This window comes from Manis javanica, chromosome 2 (genome assembly GCF_040802235.1).
Source record: "Manis javanica isolate MJ-LG chromosome 2, MJ_LKY, whole genome shotgun sequence".
In the NCBI taxonomy this organism is placed as follows: Eukaryota; Metazoa; Chordata; class Mammalia; order Pholidota; family Manidae; genus Manis; species Manis javanica.
Window position 1 is genome coordinate 135,156,200 of NC_133157.1, and position 24,500 is coordinate 135,180,699.

The following is a 24,500-nucleotide window of genomic DNA, read 5'->3' on the forward strand; positions in this document are numbered from 1 at the left end:
TGGGGGAACCCAGAGACACAGATTTTGGAACCTTGTCTTCAAAAGAATAGTTGTACTTACAGAGACAAGAGGAAAACAAAAAAACCACATTTTCTTTCCACAGAAGATACAGTGGAACCATTCAAACACTTCATTTCAGATGTGGAAGTTAAGCGGTTAAGAATTTTAAACTAAATTAGAATAAGAACTCATAACCTAGTCTTCTTTTCTTGAAATTTTTGTCATAATTACTGATCTATAAGTTATGTTGAAGCTATGACTAAATAAATTCATTATTTCCACATTTTGAGAAATGTTTAACTATTAATCCAGGCCACACTGTGCCTCGAGTCCTGTTTTCAACAGAGAGCCCTGTCTACACCTCCCTCTGAGTCACCATTGTGGCCCTTCCAGGTATCTCCAGGACAGCAGCTTGTCGTAATGAATGTGGCCTCACCTACCCCCAACCCCAGCTTATAGGACCTGCAGTGCCCCTGACCCAAGGTGGGCCAAAGTTCTGGCCTTGAGGTAGAGAATGAGGCTAATCCCTTCCCAGAAGCTGATGTGGTCAGATGTGAAATTCAGGAAAGACTGGTGGTAATGGTTCCACCACATGGAGAAAAACAGTCGTGCAGAGAGAGGAGCAAGCTGTGCTGTAGTAGGAAGCTGAGATAAGGCAGAGATGGGGCCCAGCAGTGCCTGGAGCCAGGGCACCCCACAGACCCAAGGTCTTCATTCCAAGATGCCCATTCATGACCTCCCCAGAGAGTCATGAATGCCCTTTACATCTGCATTCATCAGGGAAGACTTCAGCTCACAAATAACCTGAACTTATACAATGCTGCTTCTGTAGTTTTGGTTTGGAGACCAAAACTAGAACCAGTATCTGACAGAAGCCTATTTCCTTTGTATATAAGCTTTGACATAAAACAGATACTACTGACCAATCAATTCTTGAAGAAAGATACAAACCTTCTCTCGTTTTTGTTCAATAACACCTTTTCTGGCATAAATCAAACTGAGCTTTTCTTGGTCCTTTAAAAATCGTCTGCGTAATCTTAGTATTTCTGCCCGACTGTTTGTACCTGCAGAATATAAATCAGGTTCATTACAGACAGCCAATTTGACACACAGTTACTTCACCTTCTTTCCAGAATCCCTTAAATTCCCTAAAAGTGAGACTGCTTGCTTCTCTCCATTTTTTACTTTTATTTATTTTTTTATGACATAAACCTATGAAGAAAAGAAGAAAAGACAGCTAACCAGTTCTGGAAGCTAGAGGACAGAAAGTATAACTAACTCATCCCGACCCTTGTGCTGTGATGGAGAGAACAGGGAAAAAGTAATGACCTTGGAGAAGACTTCAAAAGACCCAGGGCCTGGCAGCACCAGGCACCTCCTGAGGAAGGGAGGAAAGTGAGGCTGAAGCACAAAGTATGGTTTCAAAGCACAGCTCCCATGCTGCTGGTGTGGAACATGGGGAAAGGACACAGGCCCATGAATGGAAGAGGCCGACCAGCTGGAGGCAGAGCAGCTAGCTACATGACCATGGGCATCTGAAGCCTCCTCCTACTTGGCCCCCAAAGTGCTGGCACCCAGGCCTTTAGCCTGCAGGCAAGAGCCTGGAGAATTTGCTGCTGGACAATTAACCAGGACAAAAGAGCAGACAAAGATGCTCACAGAGCAGGGGTCCTAATGCCCTCGGCCAGTCCGACAGCTCAGTATCGACCTAGTCAGCACCACTTCCAATCTGCAGCTATGCCAAATGCCCCACCTGGGAATACAAGCAAAAGGCCAAACATCACGAGACATTTTGAGGAAAGACTTAAACATGAAAGATGAAATACCAAGATAAACACTAGGGAAGTAACAGCTGTTGAAAGCAGGCCATCCAGAAAAAATTTTTTTAATGATCATTTATCAGAAAACTAAAGAGCAGATATTGCAACTGTGGACCAATCACTGAAGGAATGTTCAGAACAAAAAACTCATGAGAATGTAAAATGTAGTATTATAACTTCAGAGCAAGGGTTAGAACATAAGGCTGAAATTATTTCCCATCCGTAGAGCAAAAAACGGGGGGAAAAAAAACAAGGAAATTAGGAGGATAATCCAGAAGGTCTGATATCCAAGCAACAGGATTCCCAAAACAAAAAACCTAAATGAGGAAATCATCAACAAAATCACCCCCCAAAAAAGTCTCAAAACTGGAAAATGTGTCAGCAGTCTGAAAGGGCCCTCCTTGTGCCCAGAAAAATGGACTGAAACAGACCTACACCAAAGACACTTTTGTAAATTTCCTAAAACTGGTTTAAAAGAGAAGATCCTCGGAGCACCCACAGACAAACAACCCAGTTCCTACAAAGGATCAAGAGACCTCAGATTTCCCAACTGCAGCCCTGGAAAGTACAGAACCTCTGAGTTCATACTCATAATTCCACAGCTAAACCATTCACTAGCACCATCAAAAGCAATATATGCCATCAACATATCAGAAAAGCTTACAGCTTCTGAATCCTTTTCCTAGGAAGCTAGTTGAGGAGGTGCTCCAGCAAAAAGATGGAATAAACCAAAGAAGAAGAATCAGAGGTAAACAGACCCTCAGGATGAGGAGGTAGTCTCTAGACTATGGCTGAACAGAGACCCCAAGCGCAAGCAAACTGAAACAGAACATCTCAGGGGCTTCAGGGAAGATTTAAGAAGATGAAACATTTATATGTTGGGGCACAGTAGAAAACAACTGTACAACTCAGAGGAAAAACTATATAGAGATTACACAGCAATCTAAGCCTCTAAACTAAAATAATTATTAATACCTAGGAAAAATTATTGTGTAAGAAGGGCAAAATTATGTAATTGTCAACTCACTGTGCTATACACCTGAAATTAATATAGTATTGTGTGTCAACTACACTTCAATTTAAAAAAAAAGGAAAAATAATCACAGTTTCACTCAAGGCTCAACCACAAATACGATTTATGCAGTTGAAGTAAGGGGAAACTGAATATTGATTAAATCAACACTAAGATGTAATTATTGTATCAGAAGACGAATGCACAGGAAGAATTCATCTTAAATGTGTGTGCATGTGTATGTGATAGGAGAGAAGGACCAAAAGGAGCCAATCTTCACTGTCTACATGCAAAGCTAAAAGAGGATGCCTAATACTGAAAGTAAAAGGTAGCAATATAAAAATACTATTTGGAAATACAGAGATAAATACCAAAAACTTGGTTAAAAGATGTAAGCTGTTTCATCTGGGATATGGGAAATAGGTATGGAAGGCTGCTGTTCCTTCCAACACTACATGCACACATTACTCTCATACAGGAAAATGCAATGAACAAAATAATGGCAAAAGTGATATTTTAATTAGGGTACAATTTCAAGTTTTTAAGCTAATCCCTTTCAATGGTAATAAGTAGTATCATAGTAAGTATTAATTTACTGTATCTTATGAACCTGCAAACCTACAAATGTTACTCTTTAAGCAGGAAATATACATATCCTAAAGAAGACAGTCTGTGAAATATTTTAAATCTACAAAGGTACAAGGGGAGATTCAAACATATTAATTGAATTCAATGGATAGGTATTATGGTTGGGATTCTGGGAAAATGGCATAATAGGTCATTGTGGTAACCTCGTCTTATATACACACTGAAGCAGCAAATTCACATCATACAACTTGCGCTGAAAACCCACAAAACAGACCTTCCAAGGCTAATGATGAAGGAAAGGCCACATTCAGAAGAGTACATGGGCAGAGATAGTTTGGGAGCTCACAAGTGGGAGGGAGAGAGGTGTGGAAAAATGAGGGCATCAAGTCCCACACCCAGCATGCCTGGCCCTGGGGACGTGCACTGGGAAAAATAGCTCCCATATCACCTGGCTGTGAAAATTAGCTGGGCTTTACTCTAGGAGAGCCAGAACACTGTGGGAGGCCAAGTCTCCACTCTGGGAGGGCTGGCATGCTGTGTCAATCAGTCTGAGACACAGAAGCAGCAGTTTGAAAAGCATCTGTGTTACATGTGAAGGAGAGTTACTGACTAATTTTGGGTCATGTACCAGAGGAGTGGGGGTCTCCAGGAGCTTTCTTCAGGGAAGGATGGGTTGATGGGTGCCATTTATCATGCTCTCCCTTAGCCCAGCTGGCCGGAAGCTTGCAGAAGCCAGTTCTGACATTCTCCATCACCATGCTAGCACAGCTTGCCCACTAGGTGTTCCTCTGTGGATTCACCCTGTCCCTCCAAAGCCCTACCCCTTACCCGGCAACCAGCCCTAGCCAGGACCAATGCCAGTCCAGAGCATCCTCTGTTGTGGGGAGGGCAGGAGCTAGCTGCATTCAGTATCACATTGCAGTAGATAGAGCTGGACCTCTCAGGCAGTTCTCCCCACAAGGATGTCCACATTAGTCATGGCCAGCCACTGCTAGAAGCCAAGCTGAGGGCTAACCTTATCCACCCTTGCACTGGCAGGGGCTGTGCTGAGCTTTAGCCAGCTACACTGAGAGTAAGCCCTGCAAATGAGCACAACTGCAGTAGTCCACTGTCCATTGCTGGTAGCCAGGCAGAGGGTCAGCTCACCCACTAGCCCACTCACAGCAGTAATGGCTCAGCCGGAAAAGGAGTGTGTACACAGCCCACTCAGGAGACACCTCTGGAGTGCCTGGTTCTGGTGAGCAAGGGTTACTGCACATCTGGGTACCACAGGATGCACACTATATCAGGTCACTGTTTTTAAGACTAGAAACATAGCCAACCTACCTAATACATACAAACAAACACAGAGAGCCAGACAAAATGGGGAGGTAGAATATGTTCCAAACAAAAGAATAAGACAAAACACCAAAAAAATTGCTAAATGGAACAGAGATAACCAATCCACCTGATAAAAAATTGAGTGTAACAGTCATAAAGATGCTCACTAGAGAGAATAGATGAACTCAGAGAGAACTTCAACAAAGAAATAGAAAATATAAAAAGAATCAGAGCTAAAAAATACAATAAATGAAATGAAAAATACACTGCAGACAATCAATAGATTAGAGAATGCAGAAGATCAGATCAGTGATCTGGAAAACAAGGTAGTAGAAAGCAAGCAAGGTAAGCAACAGGAAAAAATTTTTTAAATGAGAAGATGCTAAGAGATCTCTTCAAATGAAACAGTATTCACACTAACAGGGGATCCAGGAGGATAGAGAGACAAAGGGGCAGAAACCTACCTGAAAAAATAATAAGATGAAATTTTCCTAACCTGGGGAAGGAAATAGACATCAAGGTCTGGGAGAACACATTTAACAAGATGAACCCAAGGAGGTCCACACCAAGACACATAGTAATTCAAATGGCAAAAATCAAAGATAAAAGTAGACTCTTTAAAGCAGTAAGAGAAAAGCAGAGTGTTACATACAAGGGAAATCTCATAAGCTATTTGCTTATTATTTAGCAGAAACTTCAGAAGGGAGTGGCATGATACATTCAAAGTGTAAGAGGAAAACAAACAAACAAAAAAAACCATACAACCAAGAATACTCTACCCAACAAAGTTATCATTTAGAACTGAAGGAAAGATAAAGAGTTTGTCAGACAAACAAAAGGTCAAGGAGTTCACCAACCACTAAACTGGCCTTAGGAGAAATGTTAAAAGGACTTCTTATGTAGAAAAGAACAGGCCATAACTAGAATCAAGAAATAGGAAGGAAAGTAATACCACTGGTAAAAATAAACATACAGTAAAGAAAGCAGCTCAATCACTCATAAAGCAAGTATGAAGTTCAAAAGAGAATAGTAGTAAAATCAATTACATATGCCAAACTGAGTGAAGGAATACACAAAACAAAAAGATGAATATCATGAAATCATATATATTAAAAGCAGATGGAATAAAAATATAGTGCTTTGTAAAGGTGTTTAAACTTAAGTGACCATTGATTTAATATTTAATATCTGCTATATATATGATGCTATATATGAACCTTATGTTAACCACAAACCAAAAACCTGTAACAGATACATAAAAAATAAGGAGAAAGTAGACCAGAGGACAGAAAGAAGATGGCAGACTAGAAAGGAAAAGTGGAAACCTCCTCCCACATACACACCAAAGAAGCAACTATAGCAAAGACAACTAACCTGAGAATGACCTGAAGACTGCAGAACAGACCACCTAGACTTGGCAAAGAAGAGAAGACCACACAGAAAAGGGCAAAGTGGCAGAGCTGTGATCGAGTTGGACCCAAGCCCTTCTTCCCACATCCCAGCCCACAGTTGGGAGGAAGAGGAACAGAGAAGAGAGGGGACAGGCACCCAGGAACTCTGCACACCTGGCCCTGGACATCTGCTCTGAGAGCAGGAGTCCACATTGCATTAGGTACTGGTGATTAGCAGGGATTGACACCAGGGACAGGTGGAACACTCTGGGGGGCTGAGACTCCAGCCACTTGTGTAGGACAGGCACACTCTGCTGAGACTGAACACAGAAGCAGCAGTTTGAAAAATTCACCAGTAGTGGGAGGGAGAAAGGTGGAGGGAGCTCTCTCTGCAGGGGAAAGAGCAAGTGAATGATACTCTCCAGCCCCACCTTGGTCCAACACTTCAGGCACTCTCAGGAGTCCCAGATACTCCATCCCAGTCACTAGCGGCTCAGCCCAGAGGCACCTCCCTGCGCACCACTGGTGCACCAGTCGACTCAAACCAGCAGTGTTGGACTTTGCTGCCTGGTGGGCAGAGGGAGACTCTCCCAGTTTCAGCTCAACAAGGGAGGAACCTGCAGGAGCCAGCTCCAAGACCTCCATCATCCTCTGGATGACCAAGCCTGGTGCTGTGCACCAAGCTGCCACCAGGGGACATCTGCCACTTGGTGCCACAGCATCCCATGATTGGCTGCCTCACTTCTCCCTGCCACAGTGGACTCACTGCCGCCCTGCCCTGTCCCAGAGCCATGCAAACGCCCTGCTTATCAGTTTAAACCTACAGCCTCCCCACCACTGCAGAGCAGGCGAGGGTGACCCCGCCCACAATGATCCCAGCAGAAGCCACTGCTCTGTTCACAAAAGGCCAGCTAAGGCAAACTTCTGGCATTAGTGGACTGAGACCACTATAGGCAAACACAAAGGCAGGCCCATGCACTGCCCAGCAACAGCAACTGGGGCTTCACCGCAAAGGAGAAGCAGGCACTGGAGAGTAAAGACTCTTGAGTGTTTGGGCATCACAGGACGCTTTATTCATAAAGTTATTACTCTCTAGACCAGGAATTATAGCAAAGCCGTTTAATACAAAGGAAGAAATACAGAAACCCTGACAAAATGAAGAGGCAAAGGAATATGATCCAAACAAAACTACAGGATAAGACACCAGAAAGAGGGCTAAATGAAATGGAGGTCACCGATCTTCCTGATAAAAATTTCAAAGCAAAATTCATAAATATGCTCACTGATATGAGAAGTATTGACCATCTTAGGGAGGACTTCAACAAAGAGATACAAGAGCCAAAAAGAACCACTCAGAGCTGAAAAATACCACACTGTAATGAAATATACAATGGAGGGAATAGAAAATAGATTGCTGCAAGTGGAGGAGAAAATGAGATGGAAATTAAGAGAACAGAAATACAAGAAAGCTGAGGAACAGAGAAAAAAAAGAATTTTTAGGAATGAAAGGATAAGAGAGCTTTGTGACCAATCCAAACAAAACAATATTTGCATAATAGGGTTACCAGAAAGAGGAGAGAGACACAAAGGGACAGAAAGTCTCTTTGAGGAAATAATTTTTGAAAACTTCCCCAATCTGGGAAGAAAACAGACCCTCAGGTCATATTAGTTCAGCGAGCCCCTAGTTCAGAAGGAACCCTAGGAAGATAACACCAAGGCATATAGTCATTAAAATAACAAGCATTAAGGATAAGCAGAGGGTATTGAAAGCAGCCAGAGAGAGAAAAAAGATTACTTACAAGAAAAACCCCATCAGGATATCAGCAGACTTTCCAGCAGAAAATTTACAGGCCAGAAGGGAGTGGCATGAAATATTTAATGTATTAAAACATAAAGACCTTCAACCAAGAATACTCTGCCCAGCAAGATTATCATAAAATAAAACCACAGTAAAGGTAGTGGACCAAATAATCACCAAACAAGTACAAAATTTAAAAAAAATAAAATAAAGCCAACTACACACAAAATCAGTCAAGCGATACACAAAAATGAGCTTATGACATCTAATACATAAAGTGTAGAGAAAAAAGAAGAGTACTTTTAGATTGTGTTTGAAACAGAGTAATCAATTTAATATAGACTGTTACAGAATCAGGAAGCTATCCTTGAAGCTTTGGTAACCACAAACCTAAAGCCTTTAATAAATAGACAAAAAATTTAAAGAGGGATGCAATCACAATGCTAAAGAAAATCACCAAATAATAAGAGAAGAAAAAGAGAAGAACTATAAAAACAAACAGAAGACAATTAATAAAATGGCAATAAGTAATACCTATCATAATTACCTTAAATGTAAATGGACTGAATGCACCAATCATAAGACACAAAGGGGTAGAATGGATAAAGAAACAAGATCCAACTATATGCTGCCTATAAGAGACTCATTTCAGACCCAAACACATACACAGATTGAAAGTGAAGGGATGGAAGAAGACATTTCATGCAAATAATAGGAACAAAAAAGCAGGAGTTGCAGTATATATATCACACAAAATGGACTTCAAAACAAAGAAAGTAACAAGAGACAAAGAAGGGCATTATATAATAAGGGGTCAGTCCAACAAGAGTATGGAACCATTATAAATATCTATGCACCTAACACAGCACATCTAAATATTAAAAAAAAATACCAACAGAATTCAAGGGGACAATAGATTGTGATATATTCATTTTAGGAGACTTTTACCACACCACTCACATCAATAGATCAACCAGACAGAAAATAAATAAGGAAATGAAGGCACTGAACAATGCATTAGATAAAATGGACTTAACAGACATCTACAGAACATTCCACCCAAAAGCGGTAGGATATACATTCTTCTCAAGTGTACATGGAACATTCTCCAGAATAGAACACAAACTAGGCCACGAAAAGAGCCTCAATAAATTTTAAAAGATTGAAACTGTATCAAACAACTTCTCAGACCACAATGGTATGAAACTAGAAATAAATTACACAATGAAAAAACAAAAAAGCCTGCAAACACCTGGAGGCTAGACAGCATGCTTCTAAATAACCACTGGATCAATGACCAAATAAAAAACATTTCAAGCTATACATGGAGACAAATGAAAGCAAAAATTCAGCAGCTCATAATTTGTGGGACACTGCAAAAGTGTTTCTAGGAGGGGCGTACAAAGCAATACAGGCACGCCTCAAGAAACAATAAAAATCCCAAATAACAGTCTAAAATCATAATTAAAGAAACTAGAAAAGAAATAATGAAACCCAAAGTAAGTAGAAGGAGGGACATTAAAGTTCAAAGCAGAATAAATAAAACAGACAAGAATAAAACAATAGGGAAAAAAATCAATGAAACAAGAGCTATTTCTTTGAGAAAATAAACAAAACAGATAAACCACCACCAGATTTATCAAGAAAAAAAGAGTACACAAACAAAATCAGAAACAAAGAAGGAATAGTCATGAAAGATACCAGAGAAATACAAAGAATTATTAGAGAATACTATGATAATTTACATGCCAATAAATTGGACAACCTAGGAGAAATGGACAAATTCTTTAAAGAACACAACCTCCCAAAATTGACCAAAGAAGAAATAGAAAATCTGAATAGAGCAATTACCAGTAATGAAATTGTACTGATAATAAAAATATTCTGAACAAACAAAAGTTCAGGCACAGATGGCTTCACAGCTGAGTTCTACCAAACATTTAAGGAAGACCTAATACCGATCCTTCTTAAAATATTCCAAAAGGTAGAAGAGGAGGGAATACTTCCAAAATCATTCTATGAGGCAAGCATCACTTTAATACCAAAACCAGACAATAACACCACAAAAAAAGAGAGAATTATAGGCCAACACCCCTGATGAATATAGATGCAAAAATCCTCAACAACATACTAACAAACCAAATTAAAAAGTACATCAAAAGGATCATCCATCATGACCAAGTAGGATTTGTTCCATGGATGCAGGGATAGTATAATATTGATCAATCAATATGACCTCCTTTTCTATGAGGCAAGCATCACTTTAATACCAAAACCAGACAATAACACCACAAAAAAAGAGAGAATTATAGGCCAACACCCCTGATGAATATAGATGCAAAAATCCTCAACAACATACTAACAAACCAAATTAAAAAGTACATCAAAAGGATCATCCATCATGACCAAGTAGGATTTGTTCCATGGATGCAGGGATAGTATAATATTGATCAATCAATATGTATCATATATCACATTAATGAAAAGGATAAAAACTACATGAACATCTCAATAGATGCTTAAAAAACATTTGACAAAATTCAATATCCATTCATGATAAAAATTCTCAACAAAATGGGTATAAAGGGTATGCACCTCAATAAAATAAAGGCCATAGATGACAAACCCATAGTTAGATCACACTGAAGGCAAAAAACTGAAAGCCTTTCCTCTAAGATCAGGGACCAGACAAGGACGCCCACTCTCCCCACTACAATTTCATTTACAACTGTATCGAAAATAATAAAATACCTAGGAATAAACCAAACCAAGGAAGTGAAAGATCTGTACTCCGAAAACTATGAGACACTTGTAAGAGAAATTAAGACACCAATAAATGGAAATCTATCCTGTGCTCATAGATAGGAAGAATATTGTCAAAATGGCCATTCTGCCCAAAGCAATTTACAGATTCAGTGCAATCCTTAACAAACTACCAATAACGTTTCTCATAACCTAGAACAAATAGTCCTAAAATTCATGTGGAATCACAAAAGACCCAGAATAGCCAAGCAATCCTCAGAACAAAGCTGGGAAGATTATACTCTCTGACATCAAGCTATACTACATAGCTATAATAATCAAAATAGTATGGTACTGGCACAAGAACAGACCCATAGATCAATGGAATAGAATACAGAGCCAGATATAAACACATGCATATATGGTCAGTTAATATATGATAAAGGAGCTGTGAATATACAATGGGGCAAAGAGCCTCTTCCATAACTGGTGTTGGGAAAGCTGAACAGCTTCATGGAAGATAATGAAACTGGATTACTGCCTAACTCCATACACAAAAGTAAACTAGAAATGGATCAAAGACTTGAATGTAAGACATGAAACCATAAAACTCTTAGAAGAAAACAGGCAAAAATCTCTTAAACATAAATAGAGCATTTTTTCCTGGACACGTCTCGGGCAAAGGGAACAAAATCAAAATTGAACAAGTGGAACTACATCAAACTAAACAGCTTCTGTACAGCAAAGGACACCATCAGCAGAACAAAAAGGCAACCTACAGTATGGGAGTTATATATTAATAAATGATTTCTCAGATAAGGGGTTAACAGACAAAATACATAAAGAATTCTTATACTTTGACACCCAAAAAACAAATAACCCAATTAAAAATTGGGCAGAGGACCTGAACAGACATTCTCCACAGAAGAAATACAATGGCCAATGGGCACGTGAAAGGATACTCCACACTGCTAATCATTAGGGAAATTCAAATCAAAACCACAATGATGTATCACCCACCTCACACCAGTCAGAACGGCCAATATCCAGAAGACAAGAAGTAACAAGTGTTGGCAAGGATGTGGAGATATGGGAATGCTCCTACACTGTTGGAGTGAAGGTTGACTGGTGCAGCCACTGTGGAAAACAGTATGGAGGTTCCTCAAAAAACTAAAAATATAAATGCCATTTGACCCAATAATACCACTTCTAGGAATTTACCCAAAGAAAGTAAAATCACTGATCCAGAAAGATATATCTGCGAGTTGGAAGCAACTGAAGTAACCATCAATAGATAAATGGATAAAGAAGATGTGGTTCATACACAGAAAGGAATATTATTCAGCCATAAAATGAAAAGAAATCCTGCCATTTGCAAAAACATAAACAGATCTAGGGGTATTATGCTCAGTGAAATAAGCTAGGTAGAGAAAGACAAATGTCATATGATTTCACTTATTTGTGGAATATAAAAACAAAGCAAAGCAGAATGAACAAAACAGCAGTAGACTCACAGACACAAAGAAGTGACTAGTGGTTACCCTAGGGGAGGGGTTGGGTGGGTGGATGGGGAGTGCAAAGGGGATAAAGGGTGCAGAAAAATTTAACCACAATATAAGTTGGTTGCAGGGATGGTAGTACAGCATGGAGATTACAATCAATGACTCTGTAATATCTTTCTACATTGACAGATGGCAACCACACTAGAGGGTGTGAGGATTTAATAATGTGGGTTAACTGATGAACTGCTGTCCTGCTCATCTGAAACCAATATAAGATTGCATATCAACGATACTTCAGTTTAAAAAAAATTTTTTTTAAATGCAATCCAACCACGACACAAAAGTAAGTCATCAAATCAAAAGGGAAGAGAGCAAGAGAAGAAAGGAACACAGAGGAACTACAAAGATGACCAGGAAACAATAAATGGCAATAAATATATACCTATCAATAATTATTCTAAAATGTAAACTGACTAAATGCTCCAATCAAAAGACAATGGGTGATGGCCTGGCTCCCCCGCCTGTCCGCCAGCTTCCTAGGTGGGCTTAGCTGCTGAGGCTTGGCGGGGAAGGCACGCGGGGCACCAGGGCAGGGAGCGGACGGCGCCAGGCACGCGGGGGCCGGGCGGGTGTTGGCGCTGGCTGCTAATGCCGCACGCGGCGGAGGCAGTGCTCCAGTGTCTCCAGGGCTGCGGTGCCTGCAGTCCCTGGGCAAACCGCAGAGTTGAAGCTTTGAAGGATAGGTAAAGACTTCCGGTATTATTTACAGCATCCCTGGTCTTGCATGATCGTGGCATACTTGGTGATCTTCAAGTGAGAAACTTCAGTGAGAAACTGTGGAGGACCCAGTTTCTCAGAGCCAAACAGAAGCCAATGTTATCATTGCTGGAAACTGTTTTTCATTTGTAACAAACAAATACCCCAGAGGGGTTGGCTAGAGGCTTCTGAAGGTGCTTCTGTGCCTCCTTGCGGTTCTCACAGGATTAGTAGATGGCAAATATCTGTTCCATCAGCGTTTGTTTGGTCAGTTGCTCTGGTTAAAAATGTTTCGACAGGGCCACAGGTCATGGATGACAATGTTCTTCAGCACAATTCTCTTTCTCTTCATATTTTCTCATATATACAACACGATTCTTCTGTTGGATGGGAACATGGGAGCATGTATCATTACCGACTATATGGGCATCCTAAATTAAAGTTTCATGAAATTAGCTGCAGTGGGGACCTGGATGGTCAGGGGGGTGGGGGGGGACGGACTTTGTCACACCTTGGTCATTGACATGATGCTTCAGGACAAACCCTATCCTTACTGGGGGAAATCCGCAAGAGCTTTCTGGAAGAAAGGAAATGTTAGGATCATTTTATTCTGGACGGTTCTTTTCACTCTGACTTCTGCCGTTGTCCTCATCATCACCACTGACTGGATCAGCTGGGACAAGCTCAATTGGGGATTTTTGCCCAGTAATGAAGTTTCCAGAGCATTCCTGGCTTCCTTCCTCTTGGTCTTTGACCTCCTCATTGTGATGCAGGGCTGGGAATTCCCACATTTCATAGGAGATGTTGATGTAATCTCCCTGGACTGCACACTTCTCATATGCAGTTCAAGATTCCTTTCTTCCAGAAGATCTTCAAGGAGAAATATCATATTCACATAACAGGTAAATGGTTTCACTATGGAATTATATTTCTTGTCTTGATTTTTGGATCTTAGTATGTGGAAGAACCAGATCTTTTACAAACCTCATGAATACAGACAATATATTGGCCCAGGGCAGAAAATATATACAGTGAAAGAGTTCAAAAGTTTAAAGGATTTAAACAGAACCAAGCTTTCCTGGGAGTGGAGGTTCAATCACGCTAACCCTCTGACTAATAAAACGTATGAGGAGGGAGACATGTTTCTGCACAGCAGATTCACAGGGGCCAGTGATGTCAAGTGTCTGGCTTTTGTTCCGAGCCTAATAGCCTTCGTGTGGTTTGGATTCTTCATTTGGTTCTTTGGACAGTTTCTGAAAAAGGAGCAAAGCATGGAGACAAAACGTACACACACATGAAGAGGAAATCCCCATCAGAACACAGCAAGGACATGGGACTCACTGGAGAAAACACCTGGCCTCTGTGGAAGACCCACTGAATGACTCATCTCTGGTTTACATCAGGTCCAACCTCAATGAGATCGTCTACAAGGCTTCCCACCTGATGTCGGAGAATTTGAGCTCACAGTTGAATGAGCCCGCCAGCAGGACAGAAGCTGGCGACCTCTGAAAGTACACCTGCGAGGTAGGGCCGTGAGCTCGGCAATAGCGTGGAGGGCAGCCTTGAGCATCACCTTAACAAGCTAGTCTTTCCTCTTATAAATGTGAGGTTTCTGTAGGGCAAGAAACAGACACAAGGCCACAGTGTTGCTCAACATGCTTTTTCTAGGACTCATTGTTTTCTATTTGTATTATGATCCATGTGCCTACTGTGTATCTTATGGTCCTCTAGAGATTGCTTTTCACAACTGCACAAGCTATTCCCTGACTTCACCTCACAGTAGATGACAAGCCAACTACCCATGTGTCTGATGTCTGACAATATGGTGCCTTGAGACATTAAACTTGTTTTTAACTGTACCAGAAACAAAGAGTGGCACCATTCTCTAACCTACTTCACATGGGGTTTTTGTATACAATTATTCTGTCTACACTTGATATCTGAGCAGGTTAAAGGGATGGCCCAGAGGTGGCTCAGTAAGTACTCTGGTTTTTCACTCGGCAGTAGAGTTGGGGACTTTGATGCAAGACTGCAGAGAGGCACGGTGATTACCTTTGAATTTTTACTGGCCCTCTGCCATGTACAAATGCAGATGCAAAATTCAGTAACTGGAGAATGATAATCCAGCACAGGTCACTACTTGTGAAATATGACTCTCTCCACTGGTAACTGCAATTAGGCTGGTGATAATGCTTAATTATGTTTCCCTAATTAAAGATAAATTGCTACTTCATTAAAAACTGTACCCTTCACCTTTGGGAACAAAGGTTAGGAGGCACAGTTGGGCGAACTCTCAAGTTTATTGGCATTTACACAAAGCCTGAGAAAACCAAGGGGCTGAGGTTTTAACTACGTGAGGGACATGCAGTCTGCCATCTACAATGTTTGCACCTCTTTCTATAAATACGGCTCTGGACAGTGAAAACTGAAAGACAGGTGCCAACCCTGAGCAGGGAAAGTCCTCTAAAAATCACACACAGAACTTGTGAAGTAGAGAAAGAGGTGCATGAAAGAATCTGTGTAGTGGCTTGTGTGCGCCTTTTTTTTGGTTTTTGTTTTAAGAATTAAACATTGCGCATTACTAAAGAAGTATACATCAAAAAAAAAGGACAAAGGGTGTCTGAATGGATAAAGAAACAAAACCCCCTTGCTGCCTACAAGAGGCTCACTTCAGACATAATCACACACACAGACTGAAACTGAAGGGATAGAAGAAGATATTCCATGCAAGTGGACCCAAAAAAAAGCTGATGTGGCAGTATCTGTACAGTCAAAATAGACTTTAAAACAAAGACTGTAACAAAAGAAAAAGAAGGGTACTATATAATGATAAAGGGATGTGTCCATCAAGAAGATATAACAATTATAAATATCTATGTACCTAACAAAGGAGTACCTAAATATATAAAGCAAATATTAACAGACATAAAGGGAGAAATTTAAAGCAATACAATAATTAGTATTGGGACATAAAATCCTACTTATGTTTATGGATAAATCATCCAGGTAGAAAATCAGTAAGAAAGAAATGGCTTTGAACAACATATCAGACCAAATGGACATAACAGATTTATACAGAACATTCCATCTAAACACAACAGAATGCCATTCTTTTCAAATGTACCTGGAACAATCTCCACAATAGATCATGTCAGGCGACAAGACATGTCTCGATAAATTTAAGACTGAAATCGTATCAGGCATCTTTTCTGACCAGAATGGTATGAAACTAGAAATCAATTACAAGAAAAAAAAAAAGGGATAAAACAAAAACATGTGGAGGCTAAAAGTTACTAAACAACCAATGAGTCAACAAATAAATCAAAGACAAAATAAAAACACATGGAGGTAACTGAAAACAGAAAAAAAAACAGTTCAAAATATTTGGGATGCAGCAATGGGGTTCTAAGAAAGAACTTTATAGTGTTACAGGCCTAACTCAAGAAAACAAGAACAAGCTCAAATAAATAGTTTATTCTTACAACTAAAGGAACTGGAAAAAGGACAACAAAGCCCAAAGTTGCAGAAGAAATGAATAATAAAGATCAAAATGCTAATAAATGAAATAGAAACTAAAACAAAAGAAAAAATCAGAATTAAGAGCCGGTTCTTTGAAAATATAAAATTGATAAACCATTAGCAAGCCTCATCAAGAAAAAACGAGGGAAGTCAAAAAAAAAATCCAAAATAAAAGTGAAGTCACGCTGACACCACAGAAATACAAAGGATAGAGGGTGGAGCCAAGATGGCGGCGTGAGTAGGACAGTGGGAATTTCCTCCCAAAAACATATATATTTTTGAAAATACAACAAATACAACTATCCCTAAAAGAGAGACCAGAAGACACAGGAAAACAGCCAGACTACATCCACACCTGCGAGAACCCAGCACCTGGCGAAGGGGGTAAGATACAAGACCCAGCCCAGCGGGACCTGAGCGCCCCTCATCCCAGCTCCTGGCGGGAGGAGAGGAGTCAGAGCAGGGAGGGAGAGGGAGCCCAGGACTGCTGAACACCCAGCCCTAGCCATCCGCACCAGAGCGCAGACACAGTGTGGGCGTGGGGTGCTGGAAACTAGGGAAACATGACAGTAAGAACTGTGAGTGGGTCCCTGCAGTCAGCGCCCTAGGGACAAAGAAAAAGCAAGTGTTCTTTGAAAGTCTTAAAGGGACAGGGACCCCACAGATGGACGGAAGCATCCTGGGACACACAGCCCAGGAGCTGGGAATCCCGGGGAACTCCAGGCACCCTAACACTCTGGGCAGCAGCTCTGAAAAGCCTCACGGTGATAAACAGCACCCCCCCACCAGTCTGTTCCCAGTCTGGCATCTTGCCAGAGCAGAGCAGCAGCCTGAGACTGGCGACACCCAAAGCAAGGGAGCTTCCTCCATAGTGGCTGGGTAAGAAACAGACCCAGTCTACGCGCAATTGCCCAACACAAGCCGCTAGGAGTTGCAGTTTTCCCAGTAAAGAAAGGCCAGGAGCCAAGTGGAAAAGGTCTTGGCTCTCACAGCTGACAGACGAATCAATAGCATACCAGTGCATCTTTCAACATGAAAAGGCAAAAGAATTTGATCCCGACCAGGCTAACCCAGACATCTTCCACATCCTCTCCTGAGAAGGAATCAGGGGAGGTAGATTTAACCAATCTTCCTGAAAAAGAATTCAAAACAAAAGTCAACCATGCTGATGCACTTGCAGAGAAATATGCAAGAACTAAGGAGGGAGAATACAGAAATACAACAATCTCTGGAAGGACTTCAAAACAGAATGGACGACATGCAAGAGACCATTAAAGGACTAGAAAACAGAGAACAGGAACGCAGAGAAGCTGATGCAGAGCGAGATAAAAGGATAGCCAGGAATGAAAGAATATTAAGAGAACTGTGTGACCAACTGAAATGGAACAATATTCGCATCATAGGAGTATCAGAAGAAGAAGAGAGAGAAAAAGGGATAGAGAGCACCTTTGAAGAAATAATTGCTGAAAACATCCCCAAACTGGGGGAGCATATGGCCTCTCAGACCACAGAGGCACACAGAACTCCCATGACAAGGGACCCAAGGAGCATAACACCAAGACACATAATAATTAAAATGGCAAAGATCAAAGACAAGGATAGAGTATTAAAGGCAGCCAGAGAGAAAAAAAAGGTCACTTTCAAAGGAAAACCCATCAGGCTATCATCAGACTTCTCAACAGAAACCTTATAGGCCAGAAGAGAATGGCATGATATATTTAATGCAATGAAACAGAAGGGCCTTGAACCAAGAATACTGTATCCAGCACAATTATCATTTCAATATGATGGCAGGATTAAACAATTCCCAGACAGGCAAAAGTTGAGGGAATTTGCCTCCCACAAACCACCTCTACAGGGTATCTGAGAGGGACTGCTCTAGATGGGAACACTCCTAAAAAGAGCACAGAACAAAACACCCAAAATATGAAGAATGGAGGAGGAGGAAAAAGAAGGGGGAGAAATAAAGAATCATCAGACAGTGTTTATAATAGCTCAATAAGCGAGTTAAGCTAGACAGTAAGATAGTAAAGAAGCTAATGTTGAACCTTTGGTAACCACAAACTTAAAGCCTGAAATGGCAATAAGTACATATCTTTCAAAAATCACACTAAATGTAAATGGACTGAATGCACCAATCAAAAGACACAGAGTAATATAATGTACAAAAAAGCAAGACCCATCTATATGCTGCTTACAAGAGACTCACCTCAAACCCAAAGACATGCACAGTTTAAAGTCAAGGGATGGAAAAAGATGCTTCATGCAAACAAAAGGGAGAAAAAAGCAGGTGTTGCAATACTAGTATCAGACAAAATAGACATCAAAACAAAGAAAGTAACAAGAGATAAAGAAGGACATTATGTTATGATAAAGGGCTCAGTACAACAAGAGGATATAACCATTATAAATATATATGCACCCAACACAGGAGCACCAACATATGTGAAAAACTACTAAAGGAATTAAGGAGGAAATAGAACGCAATGAATTCATTTTGGGAGACTTCAACACAACACTCACTCCAAAGGACAGATCCACCAGACAGAAAATAAGTAAGGACACAGAGGCACTGAACAACACACTAGAACAGATGGACCTAATAGACATCTGTAGAACTCTACATCCAAAAGCAACAGGATACACATTTTTCTCAAGTGCACATGGAACATTCTCCAGAATAGACCACATACTAGACCACAAAAAGAGCCTCAGGAAATTCAAAAAGACTGAAACCCTACCAACCAAATTTTCAGACCACAAAGGCATAAAACTAGAAATAAATGGTACAAAGAAAGGAAAAAGGCTCATAAACACATGGAGGCTTAACAACATGCTCCTAAATAATCAATGGATCAACGACCAAATTAAAAGGAGATCCAGCAATATATGGAAACAAATGACAACAACAACACAAAGCCCCAACTACTGTGGGACGCAGCCAAAGCAGTCTTAAGAGGAAAGCATATAGCAATCCAGGCATATTTAAAGAAAGAAGAACAATCCCAAATGAATAGTCTAAGATCACAATTATCGAAATTGGAAAAAGAAGAACAAATGCAGCCTAAGGTCAGCAGTAGGAGGGACATAATAAAGATTAGAGAAGAAATAAATAAAGTTGAGAAGAATAAAACAATAGAAAAAATCCATGAGACCAAGAGCTGGTTCTTCGAGAGAATAAACAAAATAGATAAGCCTCTAGCCAGACTTTTAAGAGAAAAACGGAATCAACACACATCAACAGAATCAGAAACGAGAAAGGAAAAACCATGACGGACCACACAGAAATATTAGAGAATACTATGAAAATCTATATGCTAACAAGCTGGAAAACCTAGGAGAAATGGACAACTTCCTAGAAAAATACAACCTTCCAAGACTGACCCAGAAAGAAACAGAAAATGTAAACAGACCAATTACCAGCAATGAAATTGAAGCGGTAATCAAAAAACTACCCAAGAACAAAACCCCAGGCCAGATGGATTTACCTTGGAATTTTACATACAGAGAAGACATAATTCCCATTCTCCTTAAATTTTTCCAAAAAATAGAGGAGGAGGGAATACTCCCAAACTCATTCTATGAAGCCAACATCACCCTAATACCAAAAACAGGCAAAGAACCCACCAAAAAAGAAAACTACAGAGTCAATATCCCTGATGAACGTAGATGCAAAAATACTCAACAAAATATTAGCAAAGCGAATTCAAAAATACATAAAAAGGATCACACACCATGACCAAGTGGGATTCATCCCAGGGATGCAAGGATGGTACAACATTCGAAAACCCATCAACGTCATCCACATCAACAAAAAGGAAGACAAAAACCACATGATCATCTCCATAGATGATGAAAAAGCATTCAACAAAATTCAACATCCATTCATGATAAAAACTCTCAACAAAATGGGTGTAGAGGGCAAGTACCTCAACATGATAAAGGCCATATATGACAAACCCACAGCCAACATCATAGTGAACAGCGAGAAGCTGAAAACTTTTCCTCTGAGATCGGGAACAAGATAGGGATGCCCACTCTCCCCACTGTTATTCAACATAGTACTGAAGGTCCTAGCCACGGCAATTAGACAAAGCAAAGAAATACAAGGAATCCAGACTGGTAAAGAAGAAGTTAAACTGTCACTATTTGCAGATGACATGATATTGTACATAAAAAACCCTAAAGACTCCACTGCAAAACTAGTAGAACTAATATCAGAATTCATCAAAGTTGCAGGATACAAAATTAACACACAGAAATCCGTGGCTTTCCTACACACTAACAATGAACTAATAGAAAGAGAAATCAGGAAAACAATTCCATTCACAATAGCATCAAAAGGAATAAAATACCTAGGAATAAACCTAACCAAGGAAGTGAAAGAACTATACCCTGAAAACTATAAGACACTCTTAAGAGAAATTAAAGAGGTTACTAACAAATGGAAACTCATCCCATGTGCCTGGCTAGGAAGAATTAATATTGTCAAAATGGACATCCTGCCCAAAACAATATACAAATTCGATGCAATCCCTATCAAATTACCAACAGCATTCATTCTTCAACGAACTGGAACAAATAGTTCAAAAATTAATATGGAAACACCAAAGACCACAAAGAGCCAAAGCAATCCTGAGAAGGAAGAATAAAGTGGAGGGGGATCTCGCTCCGCAACTTCAAGCTCTACTACAAAGACACAGTAATCAAGACAATTTAGTACTAGCACAAGAACAGAGCCACAGACCAATGGAACAGAATAGAGACTCCAAACATTAACCCAAACATATATGATCAACTAATATTCAATAAAGGAGCCATGGACATACAATGGGGAAATGACAGTCTCTTCAACAGATGGTGCTGGCAAAATTGGACAGCTACGTATAAGAGAATGAAACTGGATCACTGTATAACCCCATACACAAAAGTAAATTCAAAATGGATCAACGACTTAAATGTAAGTCATGAAACCATAAAATTCTTGGGAAAAACCATAGGCAAAAATCTCTTAGACAGAAACATGAGTGACCTCTTCTGGAACATATCTCTCCAGGGAAGGGAAACAAAAGCAAAAATGAACAAGTGGGACTATATCAAGCTGAAAAGCTTCTGTACAGCAAAGGATACCATGAATAGAACAAAAAGGTATCCTACAGTATGGGAGAACATATTCATAAATGACAGATCCGATAAAGGGTTGACATCCAAAATATATAAAGAGCTCATGCACCTCAACAAACAAAAAAAGCAAATAATCCAATTAAAAAATGAGCAGAGGAGCCGAATAGACAGTTCTCTGAAGAAGAAATTCAGATGGCCAACAGACACATGAAAAGATGCTCCACATCACTAATCATCAGAGAAATGCAAATCGAAACCACAATGATATATCACCTCACACCAGTAAGGATGGCTACCATCCAAAAGACAAACAGCAACAAATGTTGGAAAGGTTGTGGAGAAAGGGGAACCCTCCTATAGTGCTGGTGAGAATGTCAATTAGTTCATCCATTATGGAATGCAGTATGGAGGTTCCTCAAAATGCTCAAAATAGAAGTACCATTTGACCCAGGAATTTCACTTCTAGGAATTTACCCTAAGAATGCAGCATTCCAGTTTGAAAAAGACAGATGCACCCCTATGTTTATTGCTGCACTATTTACAATAGCCAATATATGGAAGCAACCTAAATGTCCATCAGTAGATGAATGGATAAAGAAGATGTGGTACATATACACAATGGAATATTACTCAGCTATAAGAAAAAAACAGATCCTACCATTTGCAACAACATGGATGGAGCTAGAGGGTATTATGCTCAGTGAAATAAGCCAGGCAAAGACAAGTACCAAATGATTTCACTCATCTGTGGAGTATAAGAAAAAAGGAAAACTGAAGGAACAAAACAGCAGCAGAATCACAGAACCCAAGAATGGACTAACAGTTACCAAAGGGAAAGAGACTGGGGAGGATGGGTGGGAAGGGAGGGATAAGGGTGGGGAAAAAGATAGGGGGCATTATGATTAGCATGTATAGTGGGGGGGGGGAACAGGGAGGGCTGTGCAACACAGAGAAGACAAGTAGTGATTTTATGGCATCTTACTACGCTGATGGACAGTGACTGTGAAGGGGTATGTGGGGGGGACCTGGTGAAGGGGGGAGCCTAGTAAACATAATGTCTTTCATGTAATTGTAGATTAATGATACCAAAATAAAAAGATATAAAAAAATATTAAAAAAAGAAAAAAGAAATAAAGGATAATATGAAAATTCTACAAAAAATTATATGGCAACAAACTGAACAACCTAGAAGAAATGGTAAATTCCTAGAAACAATCAGTCTTCCAGAAACTGAATGAGGAAGATACAGAAATTATTAGTAATGAAATTGAATCAGACCAGAGTCTAAGACCAACAAACCAAAGTCTACAACCAGATGGCTTCATGGGTGGATTCTACCATTTAAAGGAGAGTTAATACCTATCCTTTTCAAAAGCTTCAAAATTCATTCTATGACGGAGAGAACCAAGATGGCGGCATGAGTAGAGCAGCGGAACTCTCCTCCCAAAATCATATATATTTTTGAAAATACAAGAAATACAACTCTCCCTAAAAGAGAGACCAGAAGACACAGGACAACAGCCAGACTGCATCCACACCTGCGAGAACCCAGCACCTGGCGAAGGGGGTAAGATACAAGCCCCGGCCTGGCGGGACCCAAGTGCCCCTCACCCCAGCTCCGGGCGGGAGGAGAGGAGTCAGAGCGGGGAGGGAGAGGGAGCCCAGGACTGCTGAACACCCAGCCCCAGCCATCTGGACCAGAGTGCAGACACACAGCGCGTGGGGTGCTGGATACCAGGGAAACAGGACAGTAAGACCTGTGAGCAGGTCCCTGCAGCTCTTGCACCTGGGACAAAGAAAAGCGAGTACTTTTTGAAAGTCTTAAAGGGACAGGGACCCCACAGCTGGACGGAAGCGCCCCGGGACACTTAGCCCAGCAGCTGGGAATACCAGAGAACTCTGGGTGCCCTAACCCCCTGGGCGGCAGCGCAGCTCGGAGGCCCCTCACGGCAAGAAACAGCCTCCCATCCGTTTCCCCCTCCGACGTGGCTCCACCATATTGGAGAAGCAGCCTGAGGCTGGCCACACCAACAGCAACCGCGGAGCTTCACAGTGGCCGGGCAAGAATTAGAAATACGCAGCTACCCAGCACAACCCAGTAGGGGTTGCTGTTCTCCCAGGAGACGAAGGCCACAAACCAGCAAGAAGGGACTTTCTTAGCCAACACACGCGCCAGCTCCCCACAAATACCTTTCTTGCCATGAAAAGGCAGAAGAATTTGATACAGACCAAGATCACAGAGGCAAACACTGAGAATGAGTAGACCTATCCCATCTCCCTGAAAAAGAATTAAAAATAAAGCTCTTAACCATGCTGATGAAGCTGCAAAGAAATACGCAAGAGCTAAGGGATGATGTCCGGAAGGAGATTATAGAAATGAAACAATCTCTGGAAGGATTTATAAGCAGAGTGGATAAGATTAAAGAGGCCATTGATGGAATAGAAATCAGAGAACAGGAATCCATAGAAGCTGATGCAGAGAGAGATAAAAGGATTTCCAGGAATGAATCAATATTAAGAGAATTGTGTGACCAATCCAAAAGGAACAATATCCGCATTATAGGGGTACCAGAAGAAGAGAAAGAAAAAGGGATAGAAAGTGTACTTGAAGAAATAATTGCTGAAAACTCCCCCAAACTGGGGAAAGAAATAATTGATCAGACCACAGAAGTGCCCAGAACCCCCAACAGAAGGGACCGAAGGAGGATAACACCCAGACACATAATAATTAAAATGACAAAGATCAAGGACAAGGACAGAGTTTTAAAGGCAGCCAGAGAGAGGAAAAAGGTCACCTACAAAGGAAAACCCAGCAGGCTATCATCAGACTTCTCAACAGAAACCTTACAGGCCAGAAGAGAATTGCATGATATATTTAATGCAATGAAAAAGAAGGGCCTTGAACCAAGAATACTGTATCCAGCACGA

At 40.7% G+C, this 24,500-nt stretch overlaps 1 protein-coding gene and 1 pseudogene across 4 annotated transcripts in view; one reads left to right on the forward strand and one right to left on the reverse strand.

Moving 5' to 3' along the window:
* PRKDC (protein kinase, DNA-activated, catalytic subunit) overlaps positions 1-24,500 on the reverse strand; it is a 219,990-nt gene that overhangs the window by 60,282 nt on the left and 135,208 nt on the right. For all 4 annotated transcript variants that reach the window (XR_012128154.1, XR_012128155.1, XM_073229489.1 and 1 more), the window contains one exon: positions 952-1,064. Coding sequence is in view for 2 of the 4 variants with exons in the window: in XM_073229489.1 (XP_073085590.1) it covers positions 952-1,064 (113 nt within the window). In the remaining 2 variants the exon portion in view is untranslated. The remainder of the gene's footprint in view (positions 1-951; positions 1,065-24,500) is intronic.
* Positions 13,352-19,522, forward strand: LOC108402210 (transmembrane protein 117 pseudogene; annotated as a pseudogene).